Source organism: Heterocephalus glaber, unplaced genomic scaffold, assembly GCF_053883595.1.
Source record: "Heterocephalus glaber isolate CG9 unplaced genomic scaffold, H.glaber_assembly_v1.0 deba00000676, whole genome shotgun sequence".
NCBI classification, from domain to species: Eukaryota; Metazoa; Chordata; class Mammalia; order Rodentia; family Bathyergidae; genus Heterocephalus; species Heterocephalus glaber.
In genome coordinates this window covers 3,350,073-3,375,614 of record NW_028258156.1, presented here as the reverse complement: position 1 = coordinate 3,375,614, position 25,542 = coordinate 3,350,073, and the positions used below count along the sequence as shown (strand labels likewise).

Sequence of the window (25,542 nt, the reverse complement as noted above, 5' to 3'; positions counted from 1 at the left end):
GAGAGAAGCGGTCACCACCAATCTGAGATTTCGTTTATTTGTAGTTACAGAAATTGAGCTTTTTATCTGCACCCACTGATTGATCTCTGCGTATATTTGTTATTACACAAACAGTTTTCTGACTTTGGATACAAAGCCATGGTGAGTCTCCGGAAAGCAATAAAAACCCTTCTTACAATCAGATGGTTTAGTGTGAATTATATAGGGAAATATAATGAAGATGTGTTTGTAATGCCAACCTGTGTATATAGACAGAGAAAAAAGGAGAGAGAGAGCGCGCTAGCCAACACCCAGGAGAGATGTCAGCCAAAATCCTGTTCCCAGTTTTACAGCACGTTCTACGTGGAGGTGCAGGTCATACACATTTTGCGGGCTTGGCGGAGACTATTACGACTAAATAAATGCACCGTGCGGCACGTTCACAGGGCTCCGAGGTGACTGGAAGGGTTCTGTGTTTGCTTTTGTGTTTCCCTTCGAAGCCATTCTATGCCCGTGGCAGATCCTCGCACCGGGCTCCGAGGCACCTTTGCAGAGGCTCCCGAGTGCGTTCCCCACTTAAGAACGGGGAGAGGCTGAGCAGCTTGAACGGGGTCCCTTTCCTGCTGCCTCCTCAGCGGGGATGACTGAGCAGTCTTGGCACCTCCAAGCCAAGGAAATGCCGCAGCCAAAGAAGGTATGAGCGACTTCCACGGCGTGAGCGCCAATTCCAGAGTTAAGGTGATGTTATGATTGTTATTTTAAGCATCACATTTAATTTAGAATAACCAAACACTTCCTGGTCTGTCCCAGAGATTCCCCATGCCAGCCAACTCCCTGGAGACCTATACTACGGAGGGTGGCTTTATGCCCAGTTTTCACTTGTCTAATCTTATTGCCACATATTCAAACCGGTCGAATTCCGGGGTCCTGGCTTTCTCTGGTGCTGGTTCGCCGGGTCTTGTCCCAGGCCCCGAACCAAGGCGCAGGTTTCAGGGACCTCCGGGGTGCCGCGGAACCTGTGACCACTGCGTGAGCCCTCTCCACGCTCTCTGTAGGGTCATCAGGTACGGGGTCTGTTGGCTTCGCCCGCATGTCCTCGCTGCCCCGAGGCCTGTGTTGGACTGAGATGACCCGGGAGCCGTCTCCGCGCCTGGAGCCACCAGCCCGGCAGTCTCGCGAACGGCTGCAGCCCAGCAGCTCTGCGCCCTGGGGATGGGCCCTGGAAGGGGCGAGCAGTGAGAATCAGGCAAGCCCCCGACGCACGCTTGTATCCCAAGGAGGCTTCCAGCCTGGCTTGAACAGCACGGAAAATATACGACTGCTGTTCACTCAAATCTGGGGCTCCAATTCCAGAAAGGCTGGAGTCAAGTCGACATCTTAGGAACTTCCCAGGATCGTGGCGGCGGGAGATGGCGGCGAGAGCACCTCTTTGGTGGAGCCACACTGCCATCTGCTGGTCTCCCTTTCGCACTGCAGTACCAACAGCCCCAGGACGCCTGAACTTCGACAGCCGCGGCGCAGCGGTGCTCACAGCGTCCTCCTTCCCAAAGGCGGGGGGAGGGCCCCTTCCCCGGGGTCCGCTTGGGGCCCGGAATCTAGCTGCGGAGGGGACAATGCCCATAAAAGAAAGCTGTTTCCGCAGCTGCTTTATCGTCAGCAGACAGAGCAAACAAATGAAAGGGCTTTGGTGGAATATCCTAATTGGGGCTGGACAGTTGTAAACTCATTAAGGGGCGAATTCCAGACAGTTCGCAGACCCAGCCTTTATGGCACACCCTTACTACTCATTCTTTGAAGTTCCTTCTGTCTGCAACCACAGAGGGGGTCCCAACCTGGCGACACGGTGGGGGTGGGGTGGAGACGCCCCATCCACCCGCGCCCTGATTCCCCTTTCACGCGTTTGAACACAGTCAACTTTGCAGGAGTCAAGGGGTGGGGTGGGGGGCAGAGCGAGAGAAGGAAGGGGGTGAGGCCAAATTCCTCCGCCACATCTGGAAGGCGCTCTGCCAGTTCCCTCGAAGCCCTTTACACCCCATAAACAGTAACAGCCCTCATTTTCTTTTATGGCGCATCGGGGCTCGTTGGTTGCCTCAGCCCGGCCTCTGTCAGGACTTGGGTTCGGGAGGGGTTTTTGGTACAGGATGCAGATTCACCGGGGCCAGGCGGGCAGGAGGCCGGAGTGTCGTGGCATAGGCCTTTGGTCCCCTGCAAGCCCCCCAGCGTCTGCACCGGCGGCCGGGTTGGGGTGATCCGGCTCCTGAGTCTCTTCTCCGAGTCTCTTTAGGAGATAGGCCCTCAGCTCCAGGTCCTGTGCCCCCAACATCCCCATTTTGCTAGGAAAGGCCTCGGGTGTCTCTGTGGGCTGGGATTTGGGGAATTTCTTGGGGGCACCAAGACGAGAGCAGCCTTTGCACTGCTGCTGGCTAGCTATACACGGGACCCAGCGCAGTGCTCCGAGGCTTTTCCACAGACCCGCAAAAGGACACAAGGCCGGGAGCCTGCCCCGCCGCCCGCTTTCCCAGCTTTCCCTTGCTGCTTGCGCTTCCAAGGCCCTAGCCGTGCAGGGAGAGCTTAAACAGGCCTGGACCGGCTGGGGCAAATGCCGGCTGCTTCCAGAAGTCCCCCTGAGGTACAATTGCCCCCACCCCGCCTTGGTCCTCCCCCCATCCAGAGACTACCCAGGTTCCCGGGCCCTGGAGAAGAAGGCGCAAAAAGGAGACCGGCAAAAGATAGAAAAGAATCAATATATTTTATTTGGCAAAAAGTTAAATATCTCATCACAACAATTTGGTCAGTAGGCCTTGAGGTAACTATTGCAAAATATACAGTGTATGTTCAGCCAGATGGAAACCCGAGATTCAAGAATACAAATCTACAGTAGCCCAATGGCGGTTTCGTGGTGTACAATTTATTAACAATAAAATTGACTCCATTACAATAAGCGTTCATTTCCCCCAATTAAAATTAAGCATAAACCATAGGTAGTAACCTTCTGCACATATGTATAGCTCCGAATTTTCTCACTGTTTCTCTGGTGCAAAAACAATATTCAAGCTTCTCTGATTATGAGCTTTTTCTTCAATATATAGATTATATATACAATGGGCAAGAAAGGACTCTAGAGCACATAAAGACTAAAATGCTTGCATTTCAAAAGTGGAAAAATCATAAGCCTATGCATCCAGGAGAACCCCTCTCCCTTTAAAAAATTTTATTTCACTGGGAAATCCTTACAGCTAGTTTACAATCATAGGTTAACAGCCTAGTTATACAGAAGACGTATCCCACTACAGAGCTATACTCTATGCAACTGTTTTTCCCCTCATAAACAACCTGAGTTCAAATTGAATTCTAGCTTTCACAATCACAACGGGTGCGTCACCCAGCACAGAAGTTTGAGTCACAAAACATAATTACCACAATAAAACACAGTGTTCAAGTATCTCAGCAGATCACGCTGCCACACAAAGAGCAAATTAAATTAACTACACAGACTAAAAACTATACAGCCCGCCATCAACAGTTGTGCATTATAAAAAGGTAGTTTTTTTTCTTTTAAGTCAGGAACAGGTAGATTTTTAAAAATATATACAAGCTAGCACACACAGCCATCAGCGCTAATGCCCTTTTTTTGTTTTTTTTTTTGTAGTTATAGAAAATGGAAAGCTTACAATACCTCCTCCATCAAAGCCCCAGACCTAGGAGCCAGCCTGAGCAGGGTTTGCCAGGGGGGAGATGAGGCCTGGGGTTTAGAGCTGCTTTGTGTGGGTGGCGGAGGTACAGTGTGGTGAGAGAAGGGAGAAGGGGACAGGCAGTCCTTTCTTTTTCTCCCTAGCTTGCTCTCTTTTAGGAATGAACCTGAATGGCATCACTCGTCTTTTGCTCTGTCCTTGTTGATTTTCTTCATTTTCATCCTCCGGTTCTGGAACCAGATCTTGACCTGCCTCTCAGTGAGGTTGAGCAGTCGGGCCACCTCGTACCTGCGGTCCCTGGTGAGGTACATGTTGAACAGAAACTCTTTCTCCAGTTCCAGCGTCTGGTGTTTGGTATAGGGGCAGCGCTTCTTCCGAGTGGAGCGCGCGTGGAGCCAGTTGGCTGCCGGGTTATCTGCAGGGAGAGAGACACTGGGTTTAGAAGGAGGAGACGCACCTTAGCTGGATTTGAGGGAGCCTGCTGGGGTCTCCGACCACAATGCAAGTTGCCATTCAATTGGTTGGGGAAGGGAGCCCAGCCTTGGACACAATGGAACCCTAGCAGACAGACGCATGGACGGTCACTTACAATTGCACGCAGTGACCCCCCCACACCCCTAACCTGCCCTTTCTCCTCCTCTGTCTTTCTGTCCCCTCCGGTCCTTCTTCCCATTCTTTTCACATTGTGGGAAGAGTGAGATTTGTAAACACATCTCCTTTGTGGCAAGCAGAGGGAAACCAATCTGCCCTAGGTTCCTGTAGCAAGATTAGCACTGCTTTTCTCTCTGGCTGTGTCTTCCTTTCCCCAGCTTTCCCTTTACTCTCTCCACTTCTAATTTGACCTTCCTAGAAGGCCGTGGGAGCTAAGCGGGCTGGCAGGGTGCCCTGAGTCCTTTGATCGGGTCTCCAGCTTATTTGAATAATCTGGCAAGGGTACCCTCGCAGCCCGATCGCCGGGAGCCTCGACTCGGGGAGGATTTACACCACCGGCTGAAGGCAAGAAGTGGAGGGAATCGGCGGCGTCTCCCCCAGTGTCCCGGGTCAGTTGCCCCAGCTAACGTTGAAGCCTCGGCTGGAAAACAATCTAGGCGCACAAAGGACTCCGCTGTGATGCTTTCGAAGAAAGGCCCCAAGTATCTCTGTCCGGAGCCGGGGCAGCCGAGGAGAGGGGCAGCGGGTCTCTGCTCAGTCGGCAGCGCCCGCCCCGCCCCCTCTCGCTGCAGCAGCCTCCTCCCCTTCCCCCAGTCCTGCAGGCCTGTTCGGCACCGTTCTCCGGCTTTGGGGGCCCTAGCTGAAGTGTCCCAAACACCAACTACTCGCACTCGGCCCCAGCTCAGGAGGCTCCCAGCGAGGACGAAGGCAGGCTCCAGAGAAAGCTGGTGGGCCGGCAGATCCGGGTGGCCGGCGTGGAGGCGGCGGCTGGTTTGGAGGGAGAAGACACTTACTGGGATCGATGGAGGGCTTGTCTCCGCCGCTCTCATTCTCAGCATTGTTTTCGGAAAAGGCGCCTTCGTTGGGTTGTTTTTCTCTATCAACTGGAGGAGAACCACAAGCATAGTCAGTCAGGGACAAAGTGTGAGTGTCAAGCGTGTGACAGTCACCCCTTCTGGCCGACAGCGGTTCAGGTTTAATGCCATAAGGCCGGCTGGAGGGCAAGCCCGCGAAGGAGAGCGCACCGGGCGTGGGCTCCAGCCAGGAGCGCATGTACCTGCCGTCCGGCGCCGCCGCCGCCACGGGCGCCTGGGGGTGCACGTAGGGGTGGTGGTGATGGTGGTGATACACTGCGGTGGGCACGGCATTGGCGCTCGCCGCGTGCACCGGGTTCCACGAGGCGCCGAACACCGCCGCCTTGGACTGGAAGCTGCACGGGCTGAAGTCAGGGTGCTCGGCCAGTGCCGCCGCCTGCCGAGGAGGCTGGCCCAGGGCCCCCGGTGCGTAGCGGCCGGCGCTCAGCTCATCCGCGGCGTCTGCGCCCAGCAGGAACGAGTCCACGTAGTAGTTGCCCAAGGTCCCGGTGGTGGCCATTGTCGTGCCCCGCGCCTGGCCGGCCCGGCCCGACCCGAGGAAATTATGAAACTGCAGATTTCATGTAACAACTTGGTGGCACCAGGGGGGGAAGTACAGTCACCTAATAAGTTGCCGGCGCCCGCGCCCCCATTGGCCGCGCGCGTCACGTGTCCGCCCAGCAGAACAATAACGCGTAAATCACTCCGCACGCTATTAATGGCCCGGTGTTTTGCAGTCATAATTTTTATAGCACAAGCCATATGTTTTTATGCAAAGGGATCGCGCCGTTCCACGATAGAGTTTGTTTTAATTGTGGCCAACGAAGATTAAAAGATCAAATTTGGCTTTGCCTCTGGACGCTCCCCTGCTCCCCACCAGACACACTTCTTAAGCGGACTATTTTATATCATAATTAATCACGCCATCAGGAAGGCGCGGGTCCCGCGTGCGACTGCGGCCAACGGAGCCCCTCATATAAAATTAGACAATAATTGAAGCCATAAAAAAGCAGCCAAATCGCATTCTCGCTCTACTGTATTTAAATCTATATTTATGATATTTCATAAGGAGTTATTGTTTCAGAAGCCACACAGGCTGGTGGGAAGTCGGGAACGACCAACAGATTCGTTTGCCTTTGCCGTGGCTCCCAGCTGTAAAAATTTATGAGTACTTGGAAAGGTTAAATTAGACTGTTGTGTTTGGTTGGCGAACTCCCTGTAAATAATTCCTGTGGTCCTCTGCAGATGCACCGCCCCCCCCCCCCGCCGGCCACGAAAAGTCAAATTCAACGCAATATCCGTCCCAAAGTAGCCACCATTCTTGCCAGGGCACCGGGTGGACTGGTCACCGAGGGGGTACCACCTAGTATGGGCCCCAGATCCTGCGGTGCTAGAGAGCCGGGCACCCAGACAAGCCTGAAGGTCGCCCTTGTTTCTCAAGCGAGGGCAACGCTGAGGACCTGGAACGGAGGGAGCAGCCAGATACCTTCAGCGGGAAGGGTTTGAGAATCTGGTTGTGCCATGCCCTCGGTCCTGGCCCACAGTCTCGCCTGGCGCATCTTGCTCCTACTCAGCTGGGATTCACCATCCCCGGACAGAGGCGGCTTAGCGACCTAGCCCTGTGATGCATCCTTGAAGACCCTAATGCTGAAGTCTGGAAGCCTCATCGGGTTGTTGGAACCCAAGCTGGTAAAACAATACAAAAAACCCTCCAGGCTGCATCAGCGGAAGGCGAATTCTGCTTGCTAAAAAGCAGCCCTGCCTAAGAGAGCCTGTGGTTCCAGTGGCTGGGAAGCCTGCACTGGAGCTGCCAGCCCAGGGCCCAGGGTGAGCCCTGCAGGGATCCTTGGATCACCGTTTGCCCAGGGCATGCCTTGGTTATGCAGGGAACCGAGTAACTCACAGAGTTACAAGGCCCAAAACGAGGTGGTGGCTGCTCAAGTCCAGGGCTAGAAATTAAAACGGGGAGGAGCAGGGGCCATTGACTTTAATCCCATGCTTGGCCTGGCCAAATTGGGGTGGTTATTTCTCATCCCTTAGTCCCTGGGAGAAAGAGCAAATGAAAAAACTGCAGCCATTTTTGTTAATTGGAAGGGGGGGAAAACCCACCCCAATTCCGAAAAGAAAGCCCCAAGCCCTAGAAACGGGGTAATTAAATTCACGTGTGAATACTGTGCCTGCAAGGGTGTGTTTCTCATTAGTCCACTTTCCTGGCTGCAAGGCCAGCGGCCTCAGTCATTTCCATCTCTCTCTCTCCTTTTGCCTTCATTCTCACCAATAGCTTAAATAATCCCTCCTTCCAAACATCCTGGAATATTCCTATTCTAGGCGGCGGCGGCGACCCCAAAATGTTAGTCTCTACCCCGAGAGAGGCTGCATAGCTACTCCGATACTGTCCGGAGCTCCTTCCTCCGCCTGTGCGCCGCGCGGCGGGCGGGCGCCGAGGAAAGTGGCCGACACAATGAACTCCGACGTGGCCTGTCCTGGCAGCTTCAGCCCCCCTCCCCCCTAATATTTTTCTTTCCCAGTAAATTCCTCAGCGTCATCCCCACCCCCACCGAAGCCCAAGGTGTCCCGGCAATCCACAGGGACTCTGAGATTTTCATTTTAAAAATAAACTCTGGAAGAACACTTCGCTCTTAATTGTAATTGTCTGTAAACAGCAGGCCAACCATGTCTGGCTGCTTGTTCCACTTTTTGTACCCAGAGAAGACACAACTTATTTTTAGTATTTTTTTAAAATACAAAGGCTGTCCCTTTAAATAGCGCTAGCCCCCAAATAAAATAGGAATATTGTTAAATAATTAACAGGCATTGAGTGTTCAGCAGCTGTTATTGTTATGTAGAAGCAGAGAAAATTCACCAATCCAAATATCGTCCCTCTGGAACCAAGAGATTTGGAGCCAGAATATTCAGACTTTTGTGCCTGCTTTTATTTTGAAAGTGAAAAGGATTGTACATGCATAAAGAAATAATAAATGGATGTAATTGCAAGCCACCCCTTCTCCACTGAGAGTTTTCTCAAAACTTTGATCTCTAAAATAAACTCAATACTCTGGTCCGGAAAATGGCAGAGAAGAGTCCGAGGGAACCGGGTGTGCCGGACTTTCAGATAACAGGTTGGCGGGCTGAGCAACGAAAACAATTCCCAGCCCCCAGCCTGAGCTGGGAAGGGAAGCACAGCTCTTCGGGCAAAGGTCTGAAGGCAAGTCTATGTGTATGTTGGGGGAAGGGACAGATAGTTTGTTTTCAGTTTTTGGTATTTGAGAATAGTCAGGCTGGCTTCCATCAGTAGACTGCAACTTAGAACTAGGACTCAAACTTGCATCCCAGTGACTCTGGAATTTAGAGTTTCCTTCACCTTTTTGAAATACTGGCTCTTGGAAAGGTCCCTTTCTGCAGCACACAGCTGTACAAGAGGGCCATATCCAACACGCTGGAACCTGATGCCACTGCCAAGCACACAGTCAAGCTTGGCCTTATCAAGGCTCCTTCGTTGTGAACAAAACCCAAGTAAGGACTGGCAGGCCTGGCAGAGCACGCAAGGAGCTTCCAGGAGGAGCTCCCTGAGTAGCCAGGCCCGCCCCACAGAGCCTGGCTGGGCCTCCGACCTTGTTTCCAGTAGGCTGACAAAGGTCCCCCTGCCCTCAGTGTGGGCACACAAAGACACCACCGTGCCCCCTAATCCCGTCTCCCAGGCAGCCGCAAGCGACCCGCGGAGAAGGGACGCAAGGCTGCCGCCATCCGGTCGTGATCGTAACCGAGGCCTTGTCTGCACAGAGACACTGCAAGCCAAACCCCACCGTCCTGGACAGCCGCCCCACGCAGACTCTTCACAGGCAGACTCAGACTTTAACTTAAGGGCGAGGAGGAAAAGGAGACCATCTGCCTTTCTCTGTGCCAGCCTCTTCCCCTTCCAATAGGATGATCTGGAAAGGGGGGAAGGAGATCTAAAAAGAGAATCAATCGGGACAGAGACAAAAGATGAAAGAAAAACAGAAAAAAGGAAGCAAAGAAAGAAGGAAGGGGCAAAGAAAGAAAGGATAAAAGAGGAAAGAAGGAGGGAAGAAAAGAGACAGAGGAGATTCCCAGGAGCAGAGGGCACCCTTGCAGAGAGAAGGGTGACGAGGCCAGGATCCCAGTCCCTGCCTGCCCTGTCCCTCCTATCAAGGCCCGGGTCTCCACAGGGAAAGGGGTCTATCCTGAACTCACACCCCAAATCGGTGTGTGTGTTTGTTCCAGCCCTGCAGGAGAATGGCGGGGACGCCGGCCAGGCGCAGGGCTACAGTAGGGAAGCTCCTGATGGGAGCTAGCGCCCCTGACCTTGAATGGCCCGGGGCGCAGAATTCTTACCACGCCCCCGGCGTCTGCGGAGGAGCCGTTAACCTGACGGTACCTGCACCGAGCTCCGTGGGAGAGGGGGGGAGGCCAGCTGGCTGACACGGTGCTGAGAGCGTCCTGCGTAGGGAGAGCCGAGGTTGCCACCGCGGGCCTGGCAAGACCAGTTCCTTGATGCCCCGCCCGGCCCGGCCCCCGCGCGCACAGGTACCTGGAGACGATTTCAACTGAAGTAATGAAGGCAGTGTCGTGCTGTCGAGAGAAAGGTGGATCCCAACAACAGGAAACTACCTAAATCACCGACCAGTTCTGGTGCTGCCCGCGCGGGGCTGCCTCGCCCGCCGCCGCCGCCACTGCTGCCGCCACGGTCGCCGCCAAGGAAAGAACCCTGAGATCGTGCCCTGCCCTGCCCCCTGGCAACCTGCGCCCGCCGCTGCCACCAAATGGCCCAGGCCTCCGAAAGCCCGTCAGGAGAGGAGAAGCCACGGGCCCCCAGGAAGGTAAGCCTAGGAGAGCGAGAGAGCAGGAGAGAAGGAAGGAAGGCAAAAGAGGAAAAAGGAAGAGGGGAGTACGCGAGAAGAGGGCAGAGAACTAGCAGCGTGCGGTTCCCAGGACCTCGCAGCGATCTAGCAAACCCGTGCGGAGCGGAGGCGGCCTTGGGAGACTCAAAAGCGCCAGGGACTTCGCCGGGCTCTGTATCTGGCCGCGGCCTCCCGCGCTCGCTCCCCGTGGCCGCTCGCTCCCCTCTCTCCCGCTCCTCGCCTCCCGCCGGCAGAGGCGCGCGCTCCAGCGCCCCCTCCCCCGAGCGGCGCTCCCCCCCACCTCCGCCGAGCAGGAAACGCGTCGCCCGCCGAGGGCAGCCAGGTGGGGGAGGCCGTGCTGGGGGAGGGGGCGGCCCCAGCGGATCTGGGCACCCCAGCCCGGATCCACCTAACCGCTCCCCAAGGCACTAGTGATGCGGTGTGGGCCGGCCTGCTCCCAGGATTTAGGCTGTCATCTAGGACCTGGGCACCCGCAAAATAACTGGCCTCTGAGAGCCTCTCTGAGGCTTCAGAAAGAAATCCTGTTTAGCTTCCTCTATCTGTGCAGCTCCCCTCTCAACTGAAACCACTAGTCCAAGACAGCCACAATCCAGATATACTAGCAAGTCATAAAACTGAACAAAAGCCGACAAACCTTAGGGCACCAGGCTATAGGGCCCAGACAAATTACGACCGTCTAGGTAATATTTAAATAGATGCCTAAAGTAATTGCAGGGGGCTCAGGCTAGTACTCCTGTTGTAAAAGTGGTCGACGGGATAAAGTGGAAAGTGAAGATAAGAAGCCAAAAAAGAGGTAAAATTAAAAAGCTTCATTCCACAGCTTTTATTCTATAAGAACATAAACATCGTCTTTTTTCCACGCACAGCAGCAATACAATATTAATTTATTCTGATTTAAGATTAGAATCGAGCTAGCACTAACATTTATAATAACGATAGAATGCATTTGCTTAAAACAAGATTGGCAATTTTTCATAATAATAGACATTTATACAGATTTGTATTTATAGTTTTTTCTTTTTCTGCACCTACAGGTTTGACCCTTTTATGCATGTTACTTCACAGTATAAAGGAAATTCAAACAATGTCTCCCTTCTCTAGTTTATTCTGTTTGCCCCAGCCATCCTAGGCTTTCATGAGTTTCAGAAAGCCCCCCAAAAAAGTGAATTTAAAAAACTCCACAATATAGGGAGAATTGTGATGTGCTTTTCGAGTGTTACCAGTGGTAACGATTTTAATGACAAAATTTCACCAATTCCACGTGTATAAACAAAACTACATTATTTATCAACAGCCAGAAGAATATGGAAGTTCAGAGGTAAATGAAACATTTCAGTCAGGCAACACAAGACCTTACACAAACTGGAAGAGAAGTTTCCTTCTCTTGGTCATTATTTTTTTCCTTTTTCTTATAAAGCTGGGATATCTTACAGAGGAAGGAAAAATTAATCTGACTCTTTCTCAATTTTTTAATCAGCCGAAGTCAAGCCCTAGTGCCAACCTGCATATCCATGCCTGCATGCCCTTCTCCTGGCCAAGGAAGAAAGGAAGAAAGAAAAAAAGAAGCCCAGGGGCCTGTATCCCCTGATTAAACACAGCCCAGCACTCCAGGCAGGCATGCCTGGTGTGGCTCCTTGCACCACTGACCTCAGGCCAGACACCTCCGCACCGACAATGGGATCTCAGCCTTCTGGCTAGGTTTGCCCAGGGCTGGGCAGGAAACCAGCTCCTAGAGGAGGACAGGGCCATTTCAAGCAGTGAGATCCGGAGACAGCAAACCCAGTCCATTCAGGACTTGACACTTAGGACAGTATCTACCTCTATAGAATTATAGCGCGATATGGCTTTTTCCCCCAGAAAACAAGTAAACCAGCACCAAGCAAACAGACAAACAAAAAGTCAGAACAAACCAGCCCTGCACAGATGTAACTGCCCGGGAGATGGCGAGTGTGGGAGGGAGGCACAGGGCTCCGGCACAGGTGTGAGTTCAGGGCAGAGGCTGACGAAGGAGGGAGGGGACCGGCGCTCAGGAGGCAGAAAAAACGGCGTCGCCTGGAGCTTCATCAGGAAAAATTAAAGTTGGCTGTGAGCTCTCGGATCCGGTTTTCTCGGTTCATTTTCTTCAGTTTCATCCTGCGGTTCTGAAACCAGATTTTCACTTGTCTGTCCGTGAGGTGGACGCTGCGACTGATCTCTAGGCGCCGCTCTCGAGTAAGGTACATGTTGAACAGAAACTCCTTCTCCAGCTCCAGCGTCTGGTGCTTCGTGTACGGGCAGCGCTTCTTCCGGCCGCTCTTTGCCGTGAGCCAGTTGGCTGCGTTTTCGCCTTTGGAATTGCCTGGCGTTTAAGAGAATACGGGGGGAAGGTTAAGTCGAGGCCATGCGGGCTCCGCGCGGGGTGAATTCGGGATGCCTTTCCCAGAAGAGGCATGGCCCAAGTCACACACAGAGAGCCCTTGTTTGGGGTGCGGAGAACAAGCCATTCCTCCAAATCTCCTGGCAAAACCACACAATCTAGTGGGCCTCCGATTTACACCCACCCTCCTAATTTATATTTTTCTCCATTTTCCTTGCCTCAAACACCTGCTTTAGCCCAAAGCTGCAGGGACGCTTGTAGAATGAAAGGCCTGGCAGGGGAGGCTGTACATCTTGAACTTAACGCCTTTCTTTGCATCTTGCCCTATGGCAGACAAGCACTTCCTGCACCTCCTAGGCTGAGGGGTGAGGGTTGCTTACTTGGATGGGAAGCCAGCAACTCAGCTATCTCCTCCCAGCCCCCTGGTTACCTCAGACCTGACGAGGAGAAGGAGAAGAGCTTTCGGGGAATGCATAGAAAAACTGATTCTGGGTTCTGGGGACCTCCCGCGCATCTCTCCAAGAGCTAGGGGTGTGCAGCTGGGTGATTCCGAGTTCCAGGGAAAACGAAATGGCCCCTCTCTGGCTTTCAGCTCAGGGCCCCCGGCGTCCGGGCCGGATTTGCTTTTTCTTCTTCTCCAACAAGGGTTCCCGCCCCTCCGGCAACTTTGAAAAAGGCACGGGGGATCGTAAACTCGAACTTCGCCGGTTAATGGGCTTATTTATTGGCGCTGGCGGCTGCTTATTTTGGATGCCTTACAAACATCCGCGCTATCTGCGGGCGAGCCACTTTCCCTCCCTACCCCTCCCCCCGCGTGGGCCGCGCCGTGCAGGCTGGGCCGGGACCACGGCTGGCTTGGGGTGCTCCGTGCCACAAGGAAGAGCATGCACAGGAGGGGTGCTGCTCGCTGGTGTCGTCGCCTCGAGTCAGTGAGCTGGGGCCAGCGTTGAGGACGTCTTGGTGTGGGGCGCTAAGCCGGACATGAATTTTTACTGCGTCCCCACGCCCAAATATTAAAAACCAAGTTCATAAGGTCAGCCTGCCTGCAGCTTGGGCCAAGGCCGGCCGGCTGTTGCGCAGGCTCCTGGTTCTCGACTCCTTCCTTTGCCTGGTTCTGCCTGTGTGCCCGCCTGACTGAGCCCTCTGGCGCATCCTGCTTACCCAGGGAGTCCTTCTCCGGCGAGGCTTTGCTGCTCTCGGAAGGGGCCGGGGAGAGCTCCTCCGCCGCCGAGGATGACGCGTGCGCCTCCTCGTCGCCCTGCGAGCCCCCGCCGCCGCCGCCGCAAACAAGCGTGGCGGGCGGCGGAGAATCCAGGGCTCGCTCCTTCCGAGTCGCATCGGCCGAGCCGGAGGCGAGTGCAGGCGGCGGGTCGAAGCCGCGCCCGGGGGGCTGCGAGGGGAATGGGCTGGCGCCCAGCTGCTGCACGCCGCCGCCGCCTCCACTGCCGTAGCCCTTGGCCGTGCCGTAGGCCTGCGAGAGGCGGAAGTAGCCGGGCACTGGCACCCCGCTGGAGGCGCCCAGGGCGCAGCCGTCGGGCGGCGGGCCCCGCGGGAAGGGGGCCAGGTCTGCGGCCGCGGCCGAGCCTTTGGGGCATTTGTCCGCCGAGTCATAGAGGCAGTAGGAGCTCTCTTCTTTGATGTTCTGCGCGAAAGAGCACGAGGTGGCCTGTGGCGGGGGCTGGGGCGGTTGCGGCGGGGGTGGCGGCTGTTGCTGGGGCTGCTGGGGCTGCTGCGGCGGTGGCCCCTCGGGCGGCTCCATCCGGCAGGACCCGGGCGCGTCCAGCCACAGGTCTACGGGCGCGGGCGCGTAGCCATGCGCCCCAGGCCCCAGGGCCCCGCTGCCGCCCCCGCCGCCCGGCGACGCCGCCTCATTGCGCTTGCCGCCCAGTGCGGGGAAGAGCCCGCAGCTCTGCAGCCCGTAAGGCAGGTCGGTGGAGGGCGGCAGGTAGATCCCGCCGTGAGCGTAGTAACCGCCGCCGCCGCCCCCTGCGCCACCGCCACCGCCACCCGCCTCGCCTCTGCCCGAGCTGATGAGCGAGTCGACCAAAAAAGAGTTCGCGGCGGGGCTCTCCGAGCATGACATTGTTGTGGGATAATTTGGCGAAGGGAGCAGATAGCCCTTTCTGGCTGACATTTCTTGTGCAAAACATGCTGAATACGATTAGCAATCCCCCCGCACCGCGGCGGGCGCCGGCAGCCAATCCCGAGCCAGAATTTCCGCGCGACCACTCCCAGTTTGGTTTCGTAGGCGCGGGGCCGCTCTCCGAGGGCGCCTTCCGAGCCCGCGATTGATATAAATATGTAATCTGTATTGATGGACCAGGAGACGCACGCGTGACACCTTAGCCCAAAGGCCGGGAGCTACGTGGGCTGCTCCACAGTGGCTGGTGGGGAGCCTGGTCCTTGGGCCCGCCCCGCCCCTACTCTGAGGTGAGCCCCTTGCGAGGGTCTTTTGTAAGCGCCCTTGGGCCCCTCGACGCCGTTAACAAGTAGGGTGTTTATGGTGCGCACCCCAGCCTGCCTTGGGTGCTCTCCATCCCAGATGCGGAAGTAGTCTTCATCCAGGCTCTCCTTGGCCACTTAGGGGAGCCCTATCTGGGGTCTCACGTTCTTCCAATTCAGCTCTGGACCTGGAGCTGATCCATCTCCAAAATCTGGCTCCCAAAAGTGGCAGGCCTGGTCCTAAAGCTAGGAGGACCCTGGGAGTTTCCATAACCCAAAGGGAACTGGTAGCCAGCCACAGCCATACTTTGACATTTCACACAGAACATTCTCCAAAATACAGTGGCTGATCCCTGGCCCCTCAGAGCCCAACACTCTCCTGCTCCATCGTGGATCCAGTCAGGTTTTTTCCTCCAGTTTGTTCACCTGCCTCACCTCTCTCTACACTTTCTGTCCAAGAACCTGGGGAGGTTGGCACTGGTAAGGGAAGGAGGCAACTGGCAGCCTTGGCTACAAGCTTTCTTCACCTTAAGCTTGAGTCCAGAGCCAGGTTCAGATGCTACCCGCTCCGTTATTCTGAGGAGGCCCCAGGATGGAATCCTTTAAGGGAAGTGAAACATTAGCCCTAGGGTCAGTGGCCTCCTAGGATAGGGGAGACCTGCGGGAGAAATGGAGGAAGACACCTAGCAGGCACTTCTGACTCACTCTTCTCCCCTCTCCTTTTAGGCTTGGCATTTCTCTGTATCCTGGAGGCTAGGAAAAAATCCAGTGTCACCACACTCATGCCTTGCTGTCCCCACCCTTCTTCCCCTTCCTTCCATACCCTCTGCTGGGGCAGTCCTTGCTTGCAGGGTGTGTGCATTGTAACAAGGCTCCATGAGGAAATCCATTCCCTTGGAAGCTGAGCTAGGCTTGTGGTCCTGTTATTAAGAGTGATCAGAAGCCGGCTCTTTTGCTCAGCAGACACCAGGTCCTTCCCAGGGGCGCTTTCTTTAGCCAACTGGAGCCTGGGGCACTAGCCCCCAAGTATGGGCCTCATACAAGACTTGGGAAAGGCGACCTTTTCTGGCAGGATCCAGTGAAGCCCAGGAGGTTGCTGCCTTGCCCGTGATCTGTGGGATATGGGTCTCCAGAATGTCCCAGGCCTGCCTGCCCAGCAAGCTCTGGTTGGAGCTGGAATTCCTGACCACAAGAGTCCAGAAAGTACAGCAGTCAAACCTCTGCCTGTGACAGGGAAAGACTCCTACATCCGGGTGGTTGTGTTCTGGTTCCTCCCAGAGTGAACCCAACCAGAGGAGGAAGATGTCCTGAGAGGACCCAAGAGGACAGGAGAGAGCAGTCTAGGTGGAGCCTAGGCTCTGTCTGAGATTCAAGCAGCACCTCGGTCAGGAAGCCAAGCCATCACTAGTGCAGTGCTTCAGCCACTTCAACCTCACTCAGATGTGGTGAATGGGTCTGCAGAGGGGACATCAGAGTGCAAAAAGGGAATGGAGCGAGAGATTTGAGGGACAGAAAGAAAGAAATACAGAGGGGGAAGAGAGAGGGGAGGAGAAAGAAAGGGAGAGTAGAGCAGAGCCAGCTCTCTCCAGCCAGAGTCGTCAAGCTAAAGTGGCCACAGCGGAATGCAGACTCTGGTCTGTGGAGAGACACCATTAACTCTTTGGGTAGCTCTTGTGCACAGGGCTAAGGCATAGTCTCACATGCTAGCTCTAAGTGGCCAAGGAAAGCAAGTACTGAAAAGCTTCAGAACGCCGCAGCGTAGAAATCTGCCTGGGCCTCTATTCTGCTCACCAGAGGATGGAACTGGCTGGGACTGTTGTGTCCCACAGTGCCATCTGGAAATGCCACAAAGTTGGGGATGGTCTGAGAAAGGCAATTTGCTCCTCAGCTCTGCCCAGACCGCTCAGAAAAGCTCTGTCCTATGGGAAGTAAGTCCCAAGAGCGTGGAAGGTAGGTTCCTCCAGGGCAAGAGGCCCCAGCAGACCACTGGGCCAGCATTAGGGTCTACAGCCTTGCCTGTTGGGAATGCAGAAAGCAACTTTGCAGGCTGAAGTTTGGGAAGGGCCCACAGCCATTGGAAAGTGTGAGATGATGGAAGCTACAAAAATAAAATGGAAGAAAATGATGTAAACCTGTCTTTCTTAACCTTTTAGAGTGCTGGAAAACCTAAGGCAAGTTCTGACTTATTCTGTGAAAAATGCATATCTGTGCATTCCCACAATTCAACCCATCATTTTCCAGGACTTCACTAACCCCTCAAAGGCTTCTCCTTGAACTCTTCAGAACATCCGGGACTCTCCTGGGACTCAAGAGCCCTGCCAATTTGGCTGATAAGACAAGCTGGGCACCCTGATGCAGGCCACTTCAGGCCCATTCTGTCCGGGGCCTTACTTAATAGGACAGCCAAATAGACCTCTCCGCTGACTGGGATCCAGGAGTCTGCCTGTGCCATCCAAGGTTACAAGAGTCAGCATGGTACTAAAGGCCAACCATGTTAAAGAGTGGAGGAGCTGGAAGGCCTGTTACTAGCATCACAGACCGTGGCATTGGCACTTGGGTCTTCACTGACCTTTGTGGAGGGCCAGATGTGTTTTTGCAGTATGACTCTCCCATTCTTTGCAATAAAGCGAAAAGGATGTTGAATTTGTGCTCTTTCTTGCTTAAAAAAAAATGTGTACACTTCTCTGGCTCAAGATCACTGTCCCACCCCCACCAGTACTTGCTGAGAGCCTGCAGTATGCTCAGGCAGCACTGGCCTGCAACGGCTGTTTCAAACGAGAGGCTATGATGCAGCAGAAGCTCAAGTTAAACAGCCTCCTCAGCTGTCTCAGTTGGTCTGGAGCCCCCAGCATCCCGAATGGCCCCAAGGCTCCTGCCTGCCTAGACTATAAAAAGGAGGTGTTAGCCTCCTCAGTAAAATAGTCCATTTATTGATCTCCTTGGCTTTTCCCAAGGTTTCCCATCCCCAAGAGATGAAGAAAAGTGATTCAACGATTCAACTGCAGCGTTGGTAAGCTTCTGTCCACTCCCTCTCCTCTTGCCCATTTGCCTTCTTTCCCTTTCACCCTTCCTTCTAGCTACTAAATTCTTTTCTCTCTCTCAGAATGCCTTTCACCCAAAGCCCTCGGTGCCTGCTGGCCTCAACCAGGCTTATGCAGTAATTACACTGCCGCCAGAGCCTATGTTTTGTTCGGCAATAAATACTGCCTGTTTCTACCTGGTTCTGATAACACCCAGTCCATGGAGCTGAAGTAAATGCCAGGCCTATAGAACTAGCAAGCCGTGTGGGGAATATTACTATGCAGTTCACTAGAAGCAAACCCTTCTTTCAGCAGGCCCTTGCAAATGATATGAAATAAATTGTTACTATGAAAAACAAGTTGTGTGTGGTTTTTTCAAGAGAAAACAAACAAACAAACAAAACGGTTTCAAGATTGAGATAGCCAGTAAGCAATATGTACTAGAGGTCATTCTTAAAGCTTTCTGGGCTCCAAATTATCCAGCAGGCTGTGGGGTCGGGCTTTGTGGCCTCATAGAGGAAAAATTAATGTTGCCTCCTCATATCTGGCATTAACAAAAATTCAGGGCTTTCCCGATTTATGAATTTACACATAACTAGAAAGATTTTCCATAAATAATGCAGTTCTTTTCCTGTTCATCTTTGAGAAAGTCAACAGTTCTGGGGATAGTTGTGTCTGGTTGTAACTGATCTGGTACAATCTATTCTTTTTTTCTTTCTTTTTTTTGGGGGGGGGATTACCGGGGATCGAACTCAGGTCCTTCCGCTTGTGAGGCAGGCAGCAGAACCACTGAGCTAAATCCTCAGCCCCCTGGTACAATCTGTTCTTTTTTTGTTGGTTTTTTTTTTTTTTTGGTACCGGGGATCAAACTCAGGTCCTTGCGCTTGTGAGGCAGGCAGCAGAACCACTGAGCTAAATCCCCGGCCTGGTACAATCTATTCTTAACCAAGCTTTTAAATTTTTCTGAATCCAATCATTGAGTTATCCCTGCTCCCCTTGGGGGGGCGGTGAGTGTTGGGCCTTTTTACACAACCTTTGAATTGTAATATTCTTAGTTTTGTCCATAACAAACAGCTTCCGGCCTTGAAGCTGGAGGCGACTCTGGGATTACAGGGAGCAGCTCTTGGTGTGGGTGCTCATTCCTTCCTACGGTTGCCCTTTGCTGGCATAGTTTGGTAGCCCAGGCTCAACAAAGACTGGTGATTCTGATAAGCAAAATTTATACATGTGTGCACACAGAGGCAGCACTTACTTTCTTTGAGATTCCCTTTACTCATATACTATATATTTGGGAAAAGAAAATAACTAATTCAAGAAACTAATGAAAAGATATTGAAAATTTTTTTAAACCCGGGAGACAGAATTTTAATCTGGCTTCCAAATTGTTGGCATTTTGATCATTTAAAACTTTAAAAAAATTACAATCCTGAAGATATGACTGCTTGATCGGACTTTATCCCTCATCCTGCCTTTGAAAATGTATAGCTAGGTACCAATACAATTTTGAGTGTCTGCAAAATATGCAAAAGATGTCACTTTCACATCTAGGAAATTTCGGCAAAACCCAGCCCGGTTTACAACGGCACATTGCAAATGGGCCATACGAAGGCTTCTCTGGCAGCCTCAAAAATCAAATGCGACTTCTCCCAATTGGCCTTTTTTGGGAACAAAGGTTTCTCCTAGGCTGCCGGGCAGACCTGGATTCGCACCTATTAGGAAACCAGCGAGCTCCCGCTGCCTGCCCCTGGCAATCAGCCCGCTCCGCTCCGGCGGGCCACGCGTGCCGACCACCCCATTGTTTTGAGGAGAAACTTTCTTTTTTCTTCCAGTCCTGCCACTTCTCTTTCCTGCTACCTTTCTCTCCCCACTACCTCCGATCCCAGCACAGCTGGAACGCTGTCGCCTGGATGCCTCCCCCAGCGCAGTCTATTTTAAGTATTTCCACAAAATACAACGGTCGCCTTGGGTGAAATGCCGGCACAAGCAGCTGAAGTCCACAACTTTCGACCCAGGCCTCCCTCTGCTTTCCAACCTTCGGGAAAGATGGGCGGGGGGGGGGGCACGGGGAAGACTCCTACCGCGTCTCCCCACAAGCCCAGGTACGTCCTCGACCCCTGCTTAGACATCGGCTACCCCCTCAACCCCTACCACGGTAAAACTGCTAAACTTGCGGCCTCTTACCTTGACACATTCCCGAAATCACTGCCAAGGGGCAGCTGGCTTCTCCACTCCGCGACGCCCGCGAGGCCAGCGAAGGCGAGCTGCTTTAAATTACAACACCAACTACTTCTTGAGCGTGAGCTCCCCCTTTTTGATACGAAGGGGAGCGGGACAAGTGAAACAATGTACCGTGCAGCTCTTAGTATCAGAAGCGAACAAAGGCCAAGAATCACGCTGGGGTTCCCGGCTCCCCGGCGGCTTTGACATTGATCGGAAGTGCGCCACCTCGTGGCGGCTGCGCGCCTAGGCCGGGCCGGAGTTCCAGCCTGGAGCCGAGAGAAGGAAGCCGTGTCCGGGTAGGGAGAGAGGGAGAGAATGTACCCAGCCCGCTGCTATTGAGATCTCATTTTTACATCCAAGAAATTGCTGCAAAACCCCAGCCGGGTTTATAGCGGCGCATTCCAAATATGCAAATTGGCCCGCACTGGACGGGTTTACGACCACATTGTCACAGCCATCTGAGGACGGGCTTTTATAGGGCTCAGAAATCAAACCCGCGCCCGCCCGCCGCCCGTCGGAGAGCAGTTCTCCTGGCTGGACTCTCTCTAGCAACTTGAGAGAGTTTGGTTAATCTTTAACCATCCCAAAGGAAGTCTTTCCTTAAACCTGGGCTTCCCTGCCCGCCCCCTCCCGGCCCCCCAGGAGGGCTCCTGTGCGTTTCTGTGTGTCTATCACACTAGACATTCATCTGGGGTCGTCTCGCTCCCCTTTCAGCTCGGTTTCCCCTGTCGCACCAGTTAGACAAACACACAAACAAATAAACAGAGCAGGGGTCTGGGGCCTCTCTTCAAATGCGACCCTCTCTGTTGCTCTGGGCCTGCCTGGGTGGCTGGAGAGAGGGTGGGGTGGGCAACAAAAAACAAAAGGCTCTGTCCTTTCCGCCCTGCCCCTCAAGGTTATGGGTGATGTCCAAATTTAAGGCAGAAGTTCAAAGGCAGCAAACAAAGAGGAAACCGGCATCTTTCTTTCCCCCAAGGCAAAATGCTGCCTCAGCTGGGAGCTGAGGAGAAAGCCACTTAGAGGATCCTGAAGATCTGCTCTGCCTTGGTACCCAGATAGATCCCCCTTTGCTGAAGGGATCCACAGGGCACCCCGGAAGGGTTCTACTCAGGCCTCCCAGTCCAGAGGTGAGCAAGGGCAGTTTGGGGTCAGACTCTGGCCACCTCAGGCCCCAAGGCCTTCTGCAGGGCTAAGGTTAGTGGGACAGGATGAAGTCCCACATTCTAGGCCCTGAGGCATGCCACCCCCTGGACTCTACTTTCCACAAAAACATGGCCAACCAATTTGGCTTAAGCTTGGCCTCTGTTGTCACTAAATCCTGAGTCAGTCACTGCCTCACTCCTCAGGGGCCTGGTAACTTGCCTCTTTGCTAGTAAAAGGATGTGGGGAGGGGAGACATTTGGCAGTAAAAGGCAAGCAGGGAGAGGAATGTCACACCAGGACCCAATACTCAAGTTTCCACTGTCTTTATTTTCCTTGTGCCCTGTCTCTTGTATAGAACACACAAGGTGGGTAAGAACCGGGGACAGGCCAACACTTCCATGACACGCAGAGCCACCAGACCTTTCTTCACACTGGGAGGCAGAAGAGATTCAAGGAGATGGTGCCTAGTTTTCCCAAATGAGGTCCCCAGGTTCTGGCGGGTTGAACTGCCTCCAAGCTTCCCCTCTAACTATTTCCGAATGTGGCAAGGATTAAAAAGACCATTCTCAACCCTCTTCCCATCCCCTCCAACACCCCAAAGGAAATCAACTAATGGCAAAAAAGTATTCAAACAAATTAGGTTATGGTTCCTTTATTTACAAGTCTTTTGAACACCATCCCTGTATGAAGCGTACATTCAAATATTCTTAGCAGTGAGCGAGTTTAACCGTGGACCACTGTAAACAGATAGAGCCTTTAAATATTTTCATCACCCCCCCCCACATTGCATCTTTTTAAAATTCACTTTGGTTCCTTCAGGGAAATATATATATATATAATATAATATTTATCTTTTAAAATAATTCCAAATCACTCTTGGGCTCTTGGAAGGTCCAGGAAAGCTTCCAAGCTCAGTTCTGAGTCAATGGTGGCAGAGTGTGGAGCCAGAACCGGGGAACTGGGGGACTCCAGCCCCTCATAGCCATAGTTGAGGACCCGCTGGCCAGGCCCACTGCCCAACATTGAGCAAAAATCCAAGCTTCATTAATGTGGTGGAGACTTTGCCAAACTGCTGCACTCCACAGGCATTTCCTGCAGAGATCGAGGGGCCAGCGGCCTGGGTGCAGCCTCTGGGCTTTTCAATGCCTTCAACCTCAGGAAACAGTCCTATCTGCAGCCAGGCTTTGGGCCTGAGTGGCAGGTTGGGATGAAGACCCTATTGGAAGGAAGAAAATCCAGGTGGGGTGCAGGAAGTGGCTGCTAGGAGCTCAGACCTGGGTCACTGTGGAGGGTTGTTAGGAGGGGTGGAAGACATGCATGCCCTCTGGATAAATTTCTTTTCCCTCCAGGATCTGCAGCCTTTCCCCCACCTTACAGCCACCCCTTAGTCCAGCTGCCTTTCACACTCGCTTCAAAAAGTACCCCGTTCTGGGCATTTAGGAATCCTCACCTTTCCTTCTGCCCCTGTCTCCAGGTAAACTGGGCTTGGAGAGCATACAGCTTCTTGACTTAGGAGTCCTAGGGTGGCCAGGCTCTGTGGGGAGGGTCCTGGAGGGGGGTTGGCCTCCAGAGGCCCTGGCAGAGGGCCTAGTCCCCTAGGAGACCACACCCAGCCTGAAGTGCCTTGGGCTCCAAGAGTGAACCACCAGGCATCCCAAACCATTCACTCTAGCTGATGCACAACGCTCAGAATCCAATTATTAGCAACCTTAACCATTGAGATCTTAACCAAGAGAGTCCCAGGTCCTCTCCCTTTGGGCTATCTCCATGTAGCCTTCCTCTCTTGCACACCTCCTTTTTTCAAAAGTCACCATGTGGCTTGACCTTGTCAAGGGCAAAATTTGCATATTATTTCACATGTATGGAGCCCCCCACCCAATTCCAGCTGGCTGGAGCCTTAGAGAAGCGGGTTAGCTGAGTAGTACTGTAAACGGTCTCTGTTAATTTTTTTTTCCTTCATTCTTCTGTTCTGAAACCAGATTTTGACTTGACGGTCAGTGAGGTTGAGCATGCGGGACAGCTGCAGGCGCTTCTCTTTGTTGATGTAGACGCTGAAGAAGAATTCCCGCTCCAGCTCTCGGATCTGGTACTTGGTGTAGGGGCAGCGCTTTTTTCGCGTGCGTTGCCCACCTATAGAGGAGGAAAGGAAAGGGGTGAGCCAGGCATGGGTTCTGCAATCTACCCCAGAGGCCGGAGATGAGGAAAAAAGCTGATCACAGGGACTGGAGGCCCAGCTCAAACCCCCTCAAGGTCTCTCCAGGCCCCTGCTCTCCTACTGCCGGCTGGGGACAAGCTGCAGCCGGAGGCTCAGTCCTAGATAAAAGCCTGCTCCTCAGACAGGCCCCTGGGGAAGGTGCTCCTGCTGCCCCTTGAGCAGAAAGGAGGTCTCCTCACAGCAACAGGCTAGTTTGTGCTGCCGAAACCGCTTTGAAAGCAGCCAAGTGGGCTTGCAGGCCCCCTCTCACCCCGACAGACTAAACAAACAGCGCCTGGGGACATTCCACCTTCAGCACCTGGGCTGCCTGTTCCCACGGCGAGGCAGGAAAGGCAGTCCCTGGCCCCAGTCTATCCCAGTTGCGGCCACGATTTGGCTCTTGGCTCTCATTTATATCTGAGGCTGCTGCCGGGTCTTTGTCAGCCTGAGCGCTAGCCACTCACTCTCGCCTCCCGCAGCCAGGCTCCCGGCTCCCTCTTGGTGGGAGGTGGCAGCAGAATTCCCCTTTGCCTGGCCTTGCTGAGAGTCACTACCACACAGCCAGGGGGCCATTAGCAGGGCAGGGGTGCTATTTTAGATAGGGTGGAGGGAATGGGGGCTTCTGAAACTTTAAACAGGCTCTACTTGCTCCCCCCTTAAAAAAAAAAAGAAAAAAAATTCGCTTTTGACAGATTTAATAACAATTGTGAATAACATGCAGTTGGACAGAAGGCGGCACGTAATTGCCACCGTGCTGGAGGAAAATGGCTTCCTTTCGACAAAAAGGCCAACTTTGGGTTAATTTGTTTCTTTTAATATATTGCTTGAGCTAAGCGGGCTACCTTATCTGTTAAATGCGCTTCTAGCTCCATCATTAAACAGCGATGCCTTTGAATCCCAGCCGGGAAGGGAGTCCCAGCGCAACACATGGCTTTTATAAAAATCTCCGGATTACCTTGCTATCAAAGGCTCCTGAACCCTTTGCAGGGGAATTTACAGGCGCCCACCTCCGGCTCCCCAGCCTGAAGCTGGCCCTGAGCGGGATCGAGCTGCCGGGTTTGGGAGCTGAGAAGGGAAAAAAAGAGAAAAAGGGAGGGTTTTTTTGGGTTTTTTTTTTCAGGCATGCTTTGGTCGGTGGGTATTTCACGGCCAATTTCAGCACTCGCCACGTGATCCCGCCTTTTATAACAAAGTTTTGTTGGGGGAAACCTAAAGGCCCTTCATAAACCTTATATGCTTATAAAACAGCATATAAAAATTTAACAGCGGTGCTGCGCTAGATTTCCAACTCCCCTTTCATAAAGCGCTGGGCGCTGCCTTTATACGTACTGGGGCCGCCGGCCTTGTCCTCAGTGTGGCCGGAAGACGACTCGGGGCTGCTGCTGCTCTCGGGGCGCCGCCGCCGCTCCTTCTCCTCGGCCGCCGCCGCCTCCCTGCAGCCGCCGCCGCCGCCGCCGCCGCCGTCCGAACTTGAAGTTGCCGGCGCGCCAGTGGCCGCCGCCGCCGAGGCCGCCGCCGCGGAGGTCGCCGTGGCCGCCGGGGGCCCCTTCTCCGCGGCGCTCTTGTCCCCGGGGTAGTCGGAGGAGGAGGCGAGGTTTTCCGGGGTGCCGTAGGCCGTCTCGAAAAACTGGTCGAAAGCCTGCGGCAGGACGCCGTTCCTGCCCACGGTGCTATAGAAATTGGACGAGACGGCGGGGGTGGGGTGGTGGTAGACGTTGGCCGAGCTCTTGGCCAGCACGTCGCCAGGCACGCCGGCCGCGCTGGGCGCCTGCAGGCAGTCTCTGTGCACGAGCTCCTCCGCGGAGTAGCAGTGGGCCAGATTGCCGCGGGGGTGCCATTTAGTGGCGGGCTCAATGGCGTACTCTCTGAAGGTCACTTCGCGCACGGGTTGGACCTGGGGCAGGTTGGAGGAGTAGGAGTATGTCATTGGGCGCGAAGACGGGGTCTGGGGCAGAAAAGAAGGGAGGCTGGAGAAATCTGGACCCGAGACGTAGTAAGTACAACTTGGCAAATACATGTTAGAGGAGCAGGGACCACGCTCATCAAAATCCATCATTGGGCTACCTTGGGCTCTCCGCAGTAGCCGAGCTTAACATGATTCTCCACTGCAG

The 25,542-nt window shown here is 53.7% G+C and overlaps 3 protein-coding genes and 1 long non-coding RNA gene across 6 annotated transcripts; 1 reads left to right on the top strand and 3 right to left on the bottom strand.

Moving 5' to 3' along the window:
- Positions 1-2,709: 2,709 nt before the first annotated feature.
- Hoxa9 (homeobox A9) lies at positions 2,710-20,195 on the bottom strand. Of its 2 annotated transcripts, XM_087206609.1 has the most exons (3): positions 20,056-20,195; positions 5,117-5,206; positions 2,710-4,086 (listed from the first exon to the last, which is right to left on the bottom strand). In XM_087206609.1, exons 1-3 carry the CDS (start codon positions 20,063-20,065, stop codon positions 3,848-3,850), a joined length of 339 nt encoding a protein of 112 aa, XP_087062735.1. In that variant the 5' UTR covers positions 20,066-20,195; the 3' UTR covers positions 2,710-3,847. The 2 variants fall into 2 exon arrangements, with proteins under 2 accessions (XP_087062735.1, XP_004839561.1); XM_004839504.4 differs by lacking the exon at positions 20,056-20,195 and having other exon boundaries at positions 5,117-5,696.
- Positions 10,322-12,154, top strand: LOC147829220 (uncharacterized). Its single transcript, XR_015449321.1, has 2 exons — positions 10,322-10,849; positions 11,534-12,154. It is a non-coding gene; the product is annotated as an uncharacterized LOC147829220 (long non-coding RNA).
- On the bottom strand, positions 10,856-20,238 carry Hoxa10 (homeobox A10). 2 transcript variants are annotated; one of them, XM_004839507.4, is made up of 2 exons: positions 20,056-20,238; positions 10,856-12,394 (listed from the first exon to the last, which is right to left on the bottom strand). In XM_004839507.4, the coding sequence occupies exons 1-2, from the start codon at positions 20,063-20,065 to the stop codon at positions 12,120-12,122; spliced, it is 285 nt and encodes a 94-aa protein (XP_004839564.1). In that variant the 5' UTR covers positions 20,066-20,238; the 3' UTR covers positions 10,856-12,119. The 2 variants fall into 2 exon arrangements, with proteins under 2 accessions (XP_004839564.1, XP_004839563.1); XM_004839506.4 differs by lacking the exon at positions 20,056-20,238 and adding an exon at positions 13,574-14,684.
- Positions 20,239-21,873: 1,635 nt separating this feature from the next.
- On the bottom strand, positions 21,874-25,487 carry Hoxa11 (homeobox A11). The gene is made up of 2 exons (XM_004839503.3): positions 24,761-25,487; positions 21,874-23,367 (listed from the first exon to the last, which is right to left on the bottom strand). The coding sequence occupies exons 1-2, from the start codon at positions 25,485-25,487 to the stop codon at positions 23,135-23,137; spliced, it is 960 nt and encodes a 319-aa protein (XP_004839560.1). The 3' UTR covers positions 21,874-23,134.
- Between the last annotated feature and the right edge of the window lie 55 nt (positions 25,488-25,542).